We start from the raw sequence: 14,151 nt of genomic DNA on the forward strand, positions 1-14,151 counted from the left end.
CAATTTTTTAAAAAAATGGCATGATGAAAACAGACATCGAAACATCAATGGGAGTTACTAGTAGCAGGGAATGCGGACTGCTACCACCCAGTGCTCACAGCTAACATTCACTAAGTGCAAGCTATGACAGACAATGTATTGTACACCACCTTCTTTGAGGTGCCAGTATACTGCCACTGATCCATTTTATTGCGATCTGTAAGGAAGGAGGCACGATTTCCAACCCCTCTTTCTTGCAAATCGCTAAGAGTTGCAATATGCACATTAAGAGTAGCAAACCCGATTTGAGACTAGTAGTGTACCTTTATTAGAGTCCAAGTTTGGTTTTTGTAAGTAGCAAAGTATGGAGTCTTGTGCAGCGCAGGTTTTGTGGCTGCAAATCCTTTTTGTACATCGGGGCCGAAGGTCCCTAAAGACAGGTGTTGGGGTCCTTCATTCCACAACATCAGAGTATATGCAAGCTGAACACTAAAGCCTTGAGGGCTATTCTCAAAAATGTTTGCACACCTAAGTCCAACAGATGCCAAAAATAAATCACTGTTGGGGGTCAAATTTGATTTCTGATGCACGCAATCGGAAATGGTGGGATTTCACCCTGATAAATGAAATCCACAGACATGGTACTTTCGACGACATAGTGTAATTCCTATTGGAGCACATCCACAAAGGGGGGGGGGGGTATGTTTTTAGTGAATTCACTCGAAACATTTGATGAAAACTGACAAACTTGCTAGATTGGCATATTAATTTACAGATTGCAAATCTTTCTCCTTTCAAGGACATGAAGGGCATGAGAAGAGAGCCACACAAATGAATTTAAAAAAGGGCATAATGGAAGATGTGTCTTCAAAGGGAAACATTATTTTCACCTTGGAGAAAAAGAAGATTTAAAACAAGTTCACTTTGTGTCAGCTATAAACAAATAACATTTTCACTTGCAGAAACAATTACACATGAGGACTTGCAGAGATGACCAGAATAGTCAGATTTTTCAGAATTGCAAAAAAGGTGGAAATTCTGTGTGCCATTTTCCTTGTAAGTTTTGTGAATCAGGCTCTCACTGGATGACAGCTATTACAATTTGAAGTGTTTTAGAAGTTCTTGTCAAGTAGCTTGAGGGCATTAATTTTATTAACCTCAGAATAACGAAAGGCAGAGTGATTCCAGGGAGATTGTGACAATGTATGCCTTAAATTTACTGGTCCTTAGGGGCTGACCTTACCCTATCTCCCTAATCAAGATCTGACCTTAACCTATCTTCCTAATCAAGATCTGAGCTTACACTTTCTTCCTACCTGAAGAGCGGAGCTTACCCTATCTTCCTAATCAAGATCTGAGCTTACACTTTCTTCCTACCTGAAGAGCGGAGCTTACCCTTTCTTCCTACCTCAAGTGCTGAGCTTACCCTATCTCTCTACCTCAAGAGCTGAGTTTACCCTATCGTCCTACCTCAAGAGCTGAGCTTACCCTATCTTCCTACCTCAAGAGCGGAGCTTACCTTTTCTTCCTACCTCAAGAGCGGAGCTTACCTTTTCTTCCTACCTCAAGAGCTGAGCTTACCCTATCTCTCTACCTCAAGAGCTGAGTTTACCCTATCGTCCTACCTCAAGAGCTGAGCTTACCCTATCTTCCTACCTCAAGAGCGGAGCTTACCTTTTCTTCCTACCTCAAGAGCGGAGCTTACCTTTTCTTCCTACCTCAAGAGCTGAGCTTACCCTATCTCTCTACCTCAAGAGCTGAGTTTACCCTATCGTCCTACCTCAAGAGCTGAGCTTACCCTATCTTCCTACCTCAAGAGCGGAGCTTACCTTTTCTTCCTACCTCAAGAGCGGAGCTTACCTTTTCTTCCTACCTCAAGAGCGGAGCTTACCTTTTCTTCCTACCTCAAGAGCTGAGCTTACCGTATCTCTCTACCTCAAGAGCTGAGCTTACCCTATCTCTCTACCTCAAGAGCTGAGCTTACCCTATCTCTCTACCTCAAGAGCTGAGTTTACCCTATCGTCCTACCTCAAGAGCTGAGCTTACCCTATCTTCCTACCTCAAGAGCGGAGCTTACCTTTTCTTCCTACCTCAAGAGCTGAGCTTACCCTATCTCTCTACCTCAAGAGCTGAGTTTACCCTATCGTCCTACCTCAAGAGCTGAGCTTATCCTATCTTCCTACCTCAAGAGCGGAGCTTACCTTTTCTTCCTACCTCAAGAGCGGAGCTTACCCTATCTCTCTACCTCAAGAGCTGAGTTTACCCTATCGTCCTACCTCAAGAGCTGAGCTTACCCTATCTTCCTACCTCAAGAGCGGAGCTTACCTTTTCTTCCTACCTCAAGAGCTGAGCTTACCCTATCTCTCTACCTCAAGAGCTGAGTTTACCCTATCGTCCTACCTCAAGAGCTGAGCTTACCCTATCTTCCTACCTCAAGAGCGGAGCTTACCTTTCCTTCCTACCTCAAGAGCGGAGCTTACCTTTTCTTCCTACCTCAAGAGCTGAGCTTACCCTATCTCTCTACCTCAAGAGCTGAGCTTACCCTATCTCTCTACCTCAAGAGCTGAGCTTACCCTATCTCTCTACCTCAAGACCTGAGTTTACCCTATCGTCCTACCTCAAGAGCTGAGCTTACCCTATCTTCCTACCTCAAGAGCGGAGCTTACCTTTTCTTCCTACCTCAAGAGCTGAGCTTACTCTGTCTATCTCAGGAGCAGGCAGAGGCTCCATGACCCATGTTCCCATAAGCAAGTTCTGGAAACATGGTGCTCTGTACCAGGCGTGGAGGAAATATATATCAGCCCCATTATCACTCGGTCAAGGTTCCAGTACTAGTTATGAAGCACCTGAAGTAAGGGTGGTCTCCAGAAAGATGCAGGGCTCAATGCTTAATGTGCCATTTGGACAGCACTGGCCTGGAACAATTCCATTTGCTGTGCATTTCTCCAACATGTTCCCATGAAGAAAGTCTGAAGTCTGATGTATAATGATGAGTATATGTGACGTAAGTTAGTAGCAGATTTTTAGAAACCTGTTCTCGTGAACCTTTTCAATCAAACCCATTTCCATATTTTTTTCTAACTTAATGACATTTGCAAAAGTATCAACGTCATCCTGGTACATGCCCTTCATGTTCAGAAATATGCCAACAACTTTCTTTACTGATTTAATTAAATCTGGCTTGGAACCCCCAATTCCCTCATCAGTTTTGTTTCCCCATTTGGTATAATTTTTCATTTCTCTCCATTTATCCTCGTACTTACTGCTGCCCTTTTTAATCACCTTTTAGTGGTAATAACAAACAAACATTGATCATCCCAATAGGTCTCGCATTTGGGCAAGGTATTATTTTGTCAGGAGGGCGGGGTTGTGTACAGGAGGGCGGGTGGCATGGTGGTGAACGGGAGGGTTGGTGGGATGGTGGTGAATAATGGTGGTGAACTGGAGGGCGGTGGGTTGGTGATGAATGGGAGGGCAGGTGGGATGGTTGTGAATAATGTTTGTGAACAGGAGGGCGGGTGGGATGGTGGTGAATGAAAGGGCAGAAAGGAGGCAGAGTGGTGGGAGCGAAAAGTAGCAGCATAGACTGAGCATGGGGAGTGATCTAAAGAAGGACTAGGTGGGTGGGAGTAAAAAGAAACAACATGGGCTGGTGGAAAATTAAAAAGCAACAACATCAATGGCGAGGTTGTGGGGGTGGGAAAAGAAGCAACATGGACTGGTGGGAGAGAGAAGCACATGCTTAAACCGCCAATATGGGAGACAGTGTGAAAATACAAGTACTCATATGGAATGCTTACTTTTTCCTAAGTAGCTCCAAAAACTGAAGCAATGGAAGGACACAGGTACTTAGCCCATGCTTCAGGGGAGAGCCAAACATAAGAAGAGGACTTGAGGAAGGCATGCCTTTTTTCGTTTATTTATACCCCTAACCTCATCCAACTTTTTCACAGTTACTTTCCGCATATTACTTTCCTTCATTATGCTTTCTCCTTACATTTGCTTATTTTTCTCTTCTTTTTCCACCGTCCGGGCATTGGAAAAACAGAAAAAAGACTATCACATGGCCGTTTTATTTCTAAGTACCAAAATGCTTTTTAGTTTTTACATGTATATTCTTGCAATTGCTAATATTTCAGGAAAATCGTATATCTTTGTCTTCTTTATTTATATTTAAACATGTGGAACACAATAATAGATCCTAGGGCAAGTACATTTTTTTTTTAATGAAGAATGGTCTCTCGACGATGGAGATTCAAGTGTCTCAGTTGGCTGACACATTTCTCCAAGTACTGCAGCCATGCCTCATACCCTCAAAAAACGGGTGAAAATTCTAAATGAAGCGGTCACTCACCCTCAAACATGAATGTGTCCACTTCATCCCTTATCTCTTCATCCGACAGTCGAGTCCCATCTTCATCCTGCAAAACACGTGACAGCTTATTCAGAGGCACGGCCGGACGGGAGAACCAAAAGCAGCCCTGGGGAAAAATCCCAAAACCAGCCACTCCCTTTGTCTTCTTGTGCTATTTCTCTTTCCATCCACCCAATTCCCCCTCTCTCTTCTCTCTTCTTCTGACCCCTTTCTACCTTCCCCCTTCCCCTCTCTCTTTCGGTCTCTCTTAAATTCCCCCCTTCCAATCCCGTGCCTGCTGCTGTTAACCTTTGGAAGCCCATGGAAAGTGACGGGGCAGAAGGAAACACGCGGGCATTAATGAATTATGAGGACCCTTTATTTGATCACTGTTCTTATTACTCTATTAAAATGGAAAATATATATTTGTATAAAATCTTAGACAAAGTATCTTTTTTAATTTAATGTCGTTACTTGAAAATGTTTTTATATTGAAATTCATAATAAATCTGCTTTAAGGGAAGAATTGGAATTGTGATTGGTTGTATTTTAAAAGCCGTATTTTAAAAGTTAAAAGTTTTGTCGTATGAATTTTTATGTACTTTTATGATCTGAATAAAAAAGGATTGAATAAAGTTGAATTGGACAGAGGCAGCAGTTGCAACCCTGGGCTTTTAAAACTGGCCTCCAAGGGCTCCTGCCCTCTGGTGAAATACAAGGCCTGTCCTGGTGAGAGACTGGGGATGGTGTGAATCTGCACTTAGGTATCCAAAGATGAGGGCAGACATCACCAACTCGCGTACCAAGAGGTGTGCGACATTAGTCATCTCTGACATATAAATTTGGGAAGAATTGTGCAATGATACCATAACTGTGTGAAATGCAAATCCATCACTACGTGCAATATTAGAGAGCAAAATGCATCTTCGCAACAATTTTTGGTGCAAGGATGCAATTTAAACAAGAGCACCTTCTATAACAGTCACTTGTGTTCTGTTGGTCCTGGGTGCTTGTGGTAAATTTTTACCGCCAATCACAGCAAAGTGTGTCATTCACCGCACATTTTTAAAGGGAGTGTTGCATAACTACGTGAAGCTGTGTAATTTCTGGAATTTTGCGTAATAGGCTTAATAAGAAATTCCCAAAATTACGCAAATTTTAATTTCACCCAGGTCAATACAGCCAACAGATTGCCATACATGGAATACCTGGATTTCAAATGGTACGTTTTTCTAGTGTGGAAGTTGAAACAGACAATATGACTATCCAAAAGTGTTTCTTTACAAGCACAGTAAATAAGGGGTGCATGAAGTTGCCGTTGTTGAACTTCACCAACTCTGAAGTTTATTTTCACAAGGTTGTCAAACTTCTACAATAGAAATTGTGGTAAAAAAACAAGCTGAAAGAAGGTTTGGCAGGATTAAACCTACTTTGTGTTGGAGCACTCTCATAAAATAGTTTTTTATGGGACAAATCTACTGCGGAAACGCTTTTTGAAAGCAATTTTGCTGCAGGTAAGTTTTGTGGTCGGCAAAACTTCCCAAATGCATGGCGTTACAATGCTTGTTTCATTCACAAGCCTTTAATATTCTATATTCTAACAATGCACAATTCTAATGCTCTTTATTTATTATCAGTTGTCTTTGCTTTCGTTCTCAACAGCTGAAACTAGACAGCGCAATAGTAGATTACGGACAGCCGGCAGTGTGTGAAAAGCATGCCAAAGTGTAAGTGACTTCTGTATAGAATTCCGAGCTTTATAGCTAAGTCCTATCCAAATCAATCGGAGCAGTGTTTTCGGTGCCACAATCACCCTTTTGCCAATTGGACGCATATAATATTACAGTGCCCCCTGATCCAGAAATTCTGGATCATCATTTATGATTATATCACATCAGAATGTATATTAACAAGTGGGCCCAATGCTCTGTTGATAGTGCTGGTTATGATACAGACCTCTGCCTACCTGACAAAACGATTAAACTCCTTTATATTGGAATGGCGGTTGCCAGATCACTTCTACTTCAAAGATGGCGATCAGATTTAATACCATAAAAATATGAATGGGTCTGGAAAATGACACAGGTTAAAAGAAGTGAATGAGCGTATGCCTTACGAACGGGTGGGCTGAAAAAGTTTGATAAGATCTGGGTGGAGTTTTTCAGTGGTGATGCTTCAGTCGACAGAATTGGTATTGGAGTCTATCATCGCTGGTATCCCGACTTTTACGATCCTAAGGAAAAAGGTAGTGGCACTATTTTTCGTTTAGAATAGTTTTCGGGAACTAAGTAACCTATATAGGATCAAGTTACACTTTTGATATATGTTTTTACTAGGTTCATATTTTAGGAATGTAAGATCTGAGAACATGTTTAAAATTGATGGACAATGGACAATGTTTTAAGATAATAGGTGTTTTATCTTGTTGGACGTAGTTTCTGATTTGTTAGCTTGTTGAATTTTTGATTAAGTGTTTCATGTTAAAATATAATTCCTGCAAATCCGATGATATTGATGAATTTTAACATATGAATTTTTACGTATGAATATTAAGATGATAATTTATGTCACATATTGATTTCAATAGGAAAAAAAAAAGAAAAGCATGCCAAAGTTAGGTCAAATTTCTTTTTAGGTCGAGCCTAGAGTCAGCGCGCAAGCGCTGCTCTAGGGAAGATCTGGGGTAGTTCGGTACGTGAGGGAAGCCCCGCCCACTGCCCGCCCATTTTTTCATTGGCTTGAGTCTTTGTCTTTCGTAAATGCTGTCTTATGATTCATTAAGAGGCTTGTTAGTCCCTCCTTATGACGGCCATTTTGTCATTTGTCACCTCCCATGGCTAGTGGCTCCTATACTGCGAGTATTACATGGAACGTGCGTGGACTGTGAGCATTACTTTGTCACCCCCTTCTTCCTCCTAACCCACCGGCACTCCCATTGTCCATGCCTTCTTCCCCTCATGCTCCCTCCCTTTGTCCGTGCCCTGCCCCCGTTGTCCGTGATGCATTAAGTCTCGCATAAATGCGAGTCTTATTGCATTGCAAATGCTTGTTTTTCTTTCCATTCCTGCCTCGCGCCTTCCTTCTTCCCTCCACGCCTCCCTTCCCACCCTCCTCTTCGCTCCTCGCACCTCCACCAGTCCCTCTAGTGTTTTCCAGCGCCTACTCGAGGTGCCCCCCATCCCCCCCCCTGGGCACATCGCAACAATGTGTACTGAGAGGATGTTTTTATGGTGCACAGCTCCTTCTCAGAGGTGCTAGACTTGTAACAAGGGCGCGGTTGGCTCAGCTTTCTGACATCTGAGCCCTCAGATCACGGAGCAACTCAGCGCCCTGATTAGGCAGATCTCTTGTAGGGCAAGTTAATGCGGACAGGTTGTGGGACCCAACTCACTGGATGGCGTAATAAACAGTCTTCTAGCAAGTGCACAATATAAAGCATTTACCCTCAGAGGTTTACATAGCCTGTAACGTATAAGTGTCACTTCACAACTCACAATTTCCTTCACGTCTGCACAATAAATACAGATATTTGTAATTCCAAAATATGTCCTGGCGACCACGGGGAGGGCGGGTTGTGGCAATCAAAGGCTGGCAGAGGTGCTGTCACGACTGGGAATAATCCGGGCAAACACAAGAGAGTGCAGTAAAAGTATGCTCCCTTGTCTGTGGAGCACAAGCAGCACCAGAACTGGAAAATAAGTTAGAAGGGGGATCCGGTTACGCTGCAAGACCCACTTTTAACCCTTCGCTTCCACACTGCACTACAGGTGGGCTGCTCTGGGGGTTGGGCTGGGGATTGCTCTTTAAACGGGCACGAGGAGGAGTGGACACTGATCTGCATATCAATGTGTGCCAGGAAGTTTCACAACTATGTCATCTGCAGCGAGGGCTTCCAAATCAGCTTTCTAAACATCCTGGCGTGAACTTGATTTTCTAACCAAGACCTGGGCTTTGTGCTTTAGAGGGCGCTGGTCTCATAATTCTGAACCTGAAGTGAATGCCCCGGTTACTTACCGGTAATCTTCATTACTCCCAGTCCTAATCTTCCTTGCCACAGTATTAACCAATGAGCATTCTGCTCCAACAGAAACTCGAAGTAAAAAGCTACATACTAGTCTCCCTATCCCTCCAACAAGGCCCCCAGTGGCATCAACCAATCATAATAGGACACAAAAGTCCTGGCATGACCTGTAAACAAAGCCGTAGACATGAAGCCACGACAGAGGGCCGGGAGGGAAGGGAAACTATACTGTGGCGAGGAAGATTAGGACTCGGAGTAATGAAGATTACCGGTAAGTAACCGGGGCATTACCTCCTCGTCCATCTTCCTCGCCATAGTATTAACCAAGGAGCAGATACCAAAGCAAAATCAGCTTCATGGATAGGAAACACAGCCCGCACATGGAAGGCAGTAAAAAACCAACGGGATTGCCAACAATGGAGAGCGACATAGACTCAAGAAACCACAGAGTCCAGGGCCGAAGAGGCACAGGCCCTCTGTCGTGGCTTCAAGTCTACGGTTTTGTTTACAGGTCATGCCGGGACTTTTGTGTCCTTTTATATGATTGGTTGATGCCACTGGGGGCCATGTTGGAGGGATAGGGAGACTAGTATGTAGCTTTTTACTTGGAGTTTCTGTTGGAGCAGAATGCTCATTGGTTAATACTGTGGCGAGGAAGATGGACGAGAAAGTAATGGAGCCTCAGAAAGCAGCAGTGAGCTCTCCCCATGCCGTTCAGGATACCCCACTTCACTTGTTTAAAACTGGACCAACCACACATTGTCACATGCATTAATCTATAGCTAACCCAACACACAGCATTTTAGGGATTTTATTTAAACTCACTGAAATCCGATTTTTGAAATTGTAACTATTCAAAAAGCAAAAGACGCAAATTCAATTTTCTCACTTTTTTAATATTTTCTAGCTTCATTTTTGTTCTTTTATTCCATCTCTTTTTTCTACTATTTCACTTTTCGACTTTATATCAGGTTTCTTCGCCTACTTTTTGTTTTCACCATTTTTCTGTTTCCAATTATGTTTTCTCATTCTATTCCCTTTCTTATTCATTCTCTCCTAACATCCTTCTATTTTTCTTCTTTTAATATTAATCTCATCATCTGTAATAACGCTCTATTGCACGTCAAGGAGAGCCTCGTGTGCTCTTTAAATCAAAGTGACACATTATTACTTCATTATAGAGGAGTTACGACTGCTTACATAATAGAAACTGACCAACATTATTATAGCTGCACACTCAGCTCCTTAACTTTGACAAATGTAAAAAATTCTTGCTAAACAAGGACGCCTGCTTGACTGGACACGTCAAACGTGCACAAAAACAGACAACTAAACGTCCACACAGGGAAGAGGGCACTACAAAATGCTACTCGGATTGTTTTGTGTGAATGCAACTATTGACGTCAATTCCACCCAGATATGATTTTGTAACTTTTTTAAAGAAACTAATCAAAGTAAATCATAGGTCATGTAAATAAAGGTATTTGGCCATGCAACAGTTGATGATTTATTGTAAAACAATTCTACTTAATTTCTTATTCGAAGGTATCCCTAAACAAATGTAATTTTTCAGGAAACAACTGTGTAAAGCATTACTGCACCCAACGGCCTATCTCATCCGAACTCACCTACAGTAAAAACAGAAGAGAAATTCAAAGGTTTAATGCGTTTACGTTAACCAGGGATTCAAAATGGTTCTACCTCACACCTCCCAGTTTTTGTATGCTATAACTTGTTTATGAATTTAATAATTGAATTTGCAGAGACAATGTCAATAGCTCAAACTTGCATAAATGCGAGACCTATTGCATTGCAAATACTTGTTTCTTATGCTGTTACAGGAGACCTGCTTCAAGCGGAAAATTTGTAGTGGGGGGGGGGGGGGCTATGAAAATGGTAGTATGCTGCTTCTTAGACACCGGATGGAAAGTACATGGACAAAGTATGTTATATGCCTTTTGTATGCAAAGCAATTACCCACTTACAGTTTAGAAGCAGACAACCACAATTCATGTAATACCCATAAATTGTGTAAGATTTATTCCTATTCTGTATAAAGAAATTGCTATTTCGTCTACTTTTCCTTGGATGCCCCTTGCTTCAGTTCCCTTTTTGCTCTCTTTACTGTTATTGTTACTTTACCAATTCCTCTCAGTATCAATCTGTTTCACTTCCTGGCACAAATTCTTTCCTTCCCCTGTCTAAGCAAACCAAACACTTAGTCCCTCCAAACACTTGCTACATCAATTCCATGTGCAGGTTTTAGATCAGCCATCCCTTCTGACTGACCTTGGACAGAAGCAGAATGTCAATGAAGTCCTTGGATTTGCCATGCTTGGATCTCAGGAAGCCTTCGGCCCCCTGCTCGCTGAGTGCTTTCCTGCGCTCTTGCACCACGCTGTCAGTGAACTGGTGGACAATCCCGCAGGCGCGCTTGAACCGCCTCCCATTGGCAGACAAGTGATAGATGAAGTCCAAATGATGCGGCAAAAAATGCTCTCGTTTAACCACCAGAGAACTGAGCTCGTAGATGCAAGCAATGTAGTCGCTCGGTTTTCTGTAAAATGAAAAACGTACTGATGTGAACAGATACTAGCCACATCTTTCCAGACTTACTTTCATACTAATGCTTTCTGTCTTGATTTATCTATGTGGTTACCGGAGCTTTAGAGATACGTATCTCCACCCAACTACGTTCCATTACTGACCACATTACAATACTCCCAATATGGGCAGGTTATAGATGACCGGTCCTCCTTACTACAAGTGCTGTAGGATATAATGCAATTGTAATAAGGCAAACTGGATCTCCGTCACATTTGTAACAAAGAACTCCCTTGCAAAAACTGTAAATCAAGCCCTTTGTCTCTCAAGAAAGGGCGAGATAGGTTTGTGTTCATTTAAGAGACCCATTTCACACCCAGAAAAAAAATCTTCACATCACAAGAAATAATCTTTCAAAGTTACATAAAAACCACTTGAGTGGAAAGAGCTTGAATACTGGTTCTTGGGTTGGTGGTAGTGCCATAAAATGAGGGTCAAGTCTTCTCAGTTGAAGAAGCTGTGCACTAAAGTCAGGTAACGATGATTTTCACAATCAGTGCAAAGTGGGTGAATGTGGTAAAGTACAGACCCACAATGGTTTCTGCTAGAATCTCAGTGCATCAGTGTCAGTGAGAACCAGGGGTATGTCTTCAGTTTGTTGAAAAGACAATACGTAGTTGTGAGCTAGGCACACTGTATGTGAGATCTGACAACAGGATGGTTGGATTGTTGACATTAGCCTCGTAATTGAGGCAAAAAAGTCTGGCCTTAACACTGTTGGAGAACAATGTGCAGAGGAGCTATTGCGGTTCTTCCTTCCTATTGGCACGCCAGAGCACAGTTTTGCAGAATGTAGATGTGCAAACTCTGACAATCAGTGTTGCCAGTCGTGAGTTTCACAGTCCCATCTTGTTCAGCTGCCCATGACCGTCTCTTAAAGCACATGCGTTGCTGGGTTGACTTCTCTTTGACTGAACACTTGAATTAAGAAGCCTTCAAGTTCACAGCTGGTGACCGGACAATATTTGGTGCATGGTCAGCTGGTAGAACGAAAGTACTGTGGGAATAAATCTTTGCGATTAACCACTGGGTACCACATAGACAATATGGTAGGCCAAGGCGAAGACATGAAGAATTCTTATTTCACTGGTTGGCCACTACCAATGAGGCAAGATGAGAAGAGTTTAAGGGCTATCCCACCAACATCGACAAACAGAATGAAATCACAAAGAAAAGATACGTAGCTAAGACAAAGAGGTTGAGGAGTGTAGAATCCAATGGACCCTTATGCAAAAAAAAACCTGAAACCAATAAATGGGTTCAGATTAAACATAGAGGTGTTATTCAATTTTACAATTTCGAGGGCTGTTTTCAGCTTGTTGTGAGTGGTCTCTGAGCAGAAGGGAAGGACGCATTAATGCAGAGAGGGGGAGTAGAGTCAAATCTCACTATGGGGGCAGATTTAGGCAGACGCGGGCCAGTTTATAACACAAGAGAGGGGTCTTTCATGGGAAACAACTGTGGAGAAAGTTCATCCAGACAGTGATCACCATTTCATTGCTCATGAGACCATCTCATAAGATGTGTTAAGGTCATTTCTGGATGATTTCTAATGTTTTTCAGGACTGAGAAAGCTGTAACTAAATTTCTCTCTTTTCTGTACATAAAATTGGAGTGAAAACTGTTCCATAAAACCTTCATGCAACCACCTCTCTAAAAAAATATTCAATGAGAAAGAATGAAATAGACGAACTACAAAATACAATATAACATTTGATCACAAAACGTGAATATTACTTTTAGTGGCTCTTACTTTGAGAGAAAGGAAACCATTCCACCTGGTATATTTATATGTAGAGGTGGTGGTAGGACTGACAAGTTTACGTTTATTGCATGAAGAAAAGTGCAACCAATCGTATGTGTATGGGGCAAGTGTGCGTAAGATGGGCTGGCTAATACAAGCAGGAACAGGACTTTGCTGTGAGCAGGGAAGATTATAAATGACTAAAAAAAGGCTGCTGAAACCTATAGAGTACTGCAATCAAGTACTATGGAGTTTTTGTGCTGAAATTGATTAGCTAGCCACAGTCCCTTTCCTCCTAAAATGTGACTTCCTAAAATGTGACTTCCTATTTGAGAGGTTAAACACAGATCAAAGCTTTGATTCCAGCTCAAATGAGAAAATCTGCTTCAAAGAATAATGAAAAGAAGAGAATTGGAATGTGTAAGCAATTGGAATATCTGATAGAAGTGAAACATTAATACTAAGGAACAACATTTTCCTTTTGAAAAGAGGCTATGCCCTTGTGATGATAAATATTAGGAGTCGTGGTGTACGAAGAAGCAGGGGCCTGCTAGGTCTGTATTCAGTCTTGAGCTGGAGGCTCGGTGGGTGTGTATTCACTCTTCAGGCAGGGTCGCGCCGTAGGTCTGTACATACCTTGGGCCTCATTTTGAGCGCTCTAGTACTGAGGGTGTTAATTCTGCTACCAGGGACCCGTTAACTCTGGGGGTGCAGATTTAGCAGAGGTCTCAGGTTGAAACTTGAGAAATGAAGAACTATCTGGGGGATTGGTAATTCCAGGTCCGGTTCCTTTGGTATCCCTCATTGTCTCCTGAAGTTTCACCAGAGATGTCATGTGTTTTCAGCAGTGAAGCCTTTGACAGGACCCTGGTGGGGATAGAGTCCCCCCCCCCCCTGTCTGTCAATTCTGGGGCACTTCTGAGGCCCATGCATGTGAGGGGCACTGGCTTAGAACTATATTCACTCTTCAGGTGTGGGGAGCCCTAGGTCTGTACTCACTCCTTGAGGCAGGTCTTGCCACAGATCTATGATCCCTCGCTGGATTTTCACTTTTGTGCGGGAGCCCCCTTGGATTGAAAGCACCCTTCGAGAAGGGGAGAAGCAGGGGGGCTGGAAGTCTGTATTAATTCTTGATATGGGTGTTCTGCGCATTAACTTACTTTTGAGGTGTGGACACAGCAGGTCGCTACTCACTCTCCTGTTCTGGGTGTCCTCTGCCTATCCTCACTCGCGGGGTGTGATGTGCGATATGTACATTCTCCCTTCAGTCCGTACTCCCCTACCTATGGGGGTCTGAGGAAAGTACTCTCTTTTAAGACATGGACATCTTATATCTATACTCCCCCCCCTGAGGTGGGATTTTAAGGCATTTACTCACTCCTGAGGAGCAGTGCAAAATACTTCTGTTTTCCCTCTTGAAACAGGAGTGCTTCAGGCCTGTACTCACTC

General features: G+C 42.7%; 1 protein-coding gene across 10 annotated transcripts in view; it reads right to left on the bottom strand.

Annotated features, from left to right (window-relative positions):
* Window positions 1-14,151, bottom strand: part of CYP4F22 (cytochrome P450 family 4 subfamily F member 22) — a 295,859-nt gene that overhangs the window by 34,099 nt on the left and 247,609 nt on the right. For all 10 annotated transcript variants that reach the window (XM_086960247.1, XM_086960238.1, XM_086960296.1 and 7 more), the window contains exons 7-8: window positions 10,644-10,911; window positions 4,334-4,400 (exon numbers count right to left, since the gene is read on the bottom strand). In XM_086960247.1, coding sequence (XP_086816373.1) covers window positions 4,334-4,400; window positions 10,644-10,911 — 335 coding nt within the window. The remainder of the gene's footprint in view (window positions 1-4,333; window positions 4,401-10,643; window positions 10,912-14,151) is intronic.

The sequence above is a fragment of the Lissotriton vulgaris genome, chromosome 1_1 (genome assembly GCF_964263255.1).
Source record: "Lissotriton vulgaris chromosome 1_1, aLisVul1.2, whole genome shotgun sequence".
Taxonomy (NCBI): domain Eukaryota; kingdom Metazoa; phylum Chordata; class Amphibia; order Caudata; family Salamandridae; genus Lissotriton; species Lissotriton vulgaris.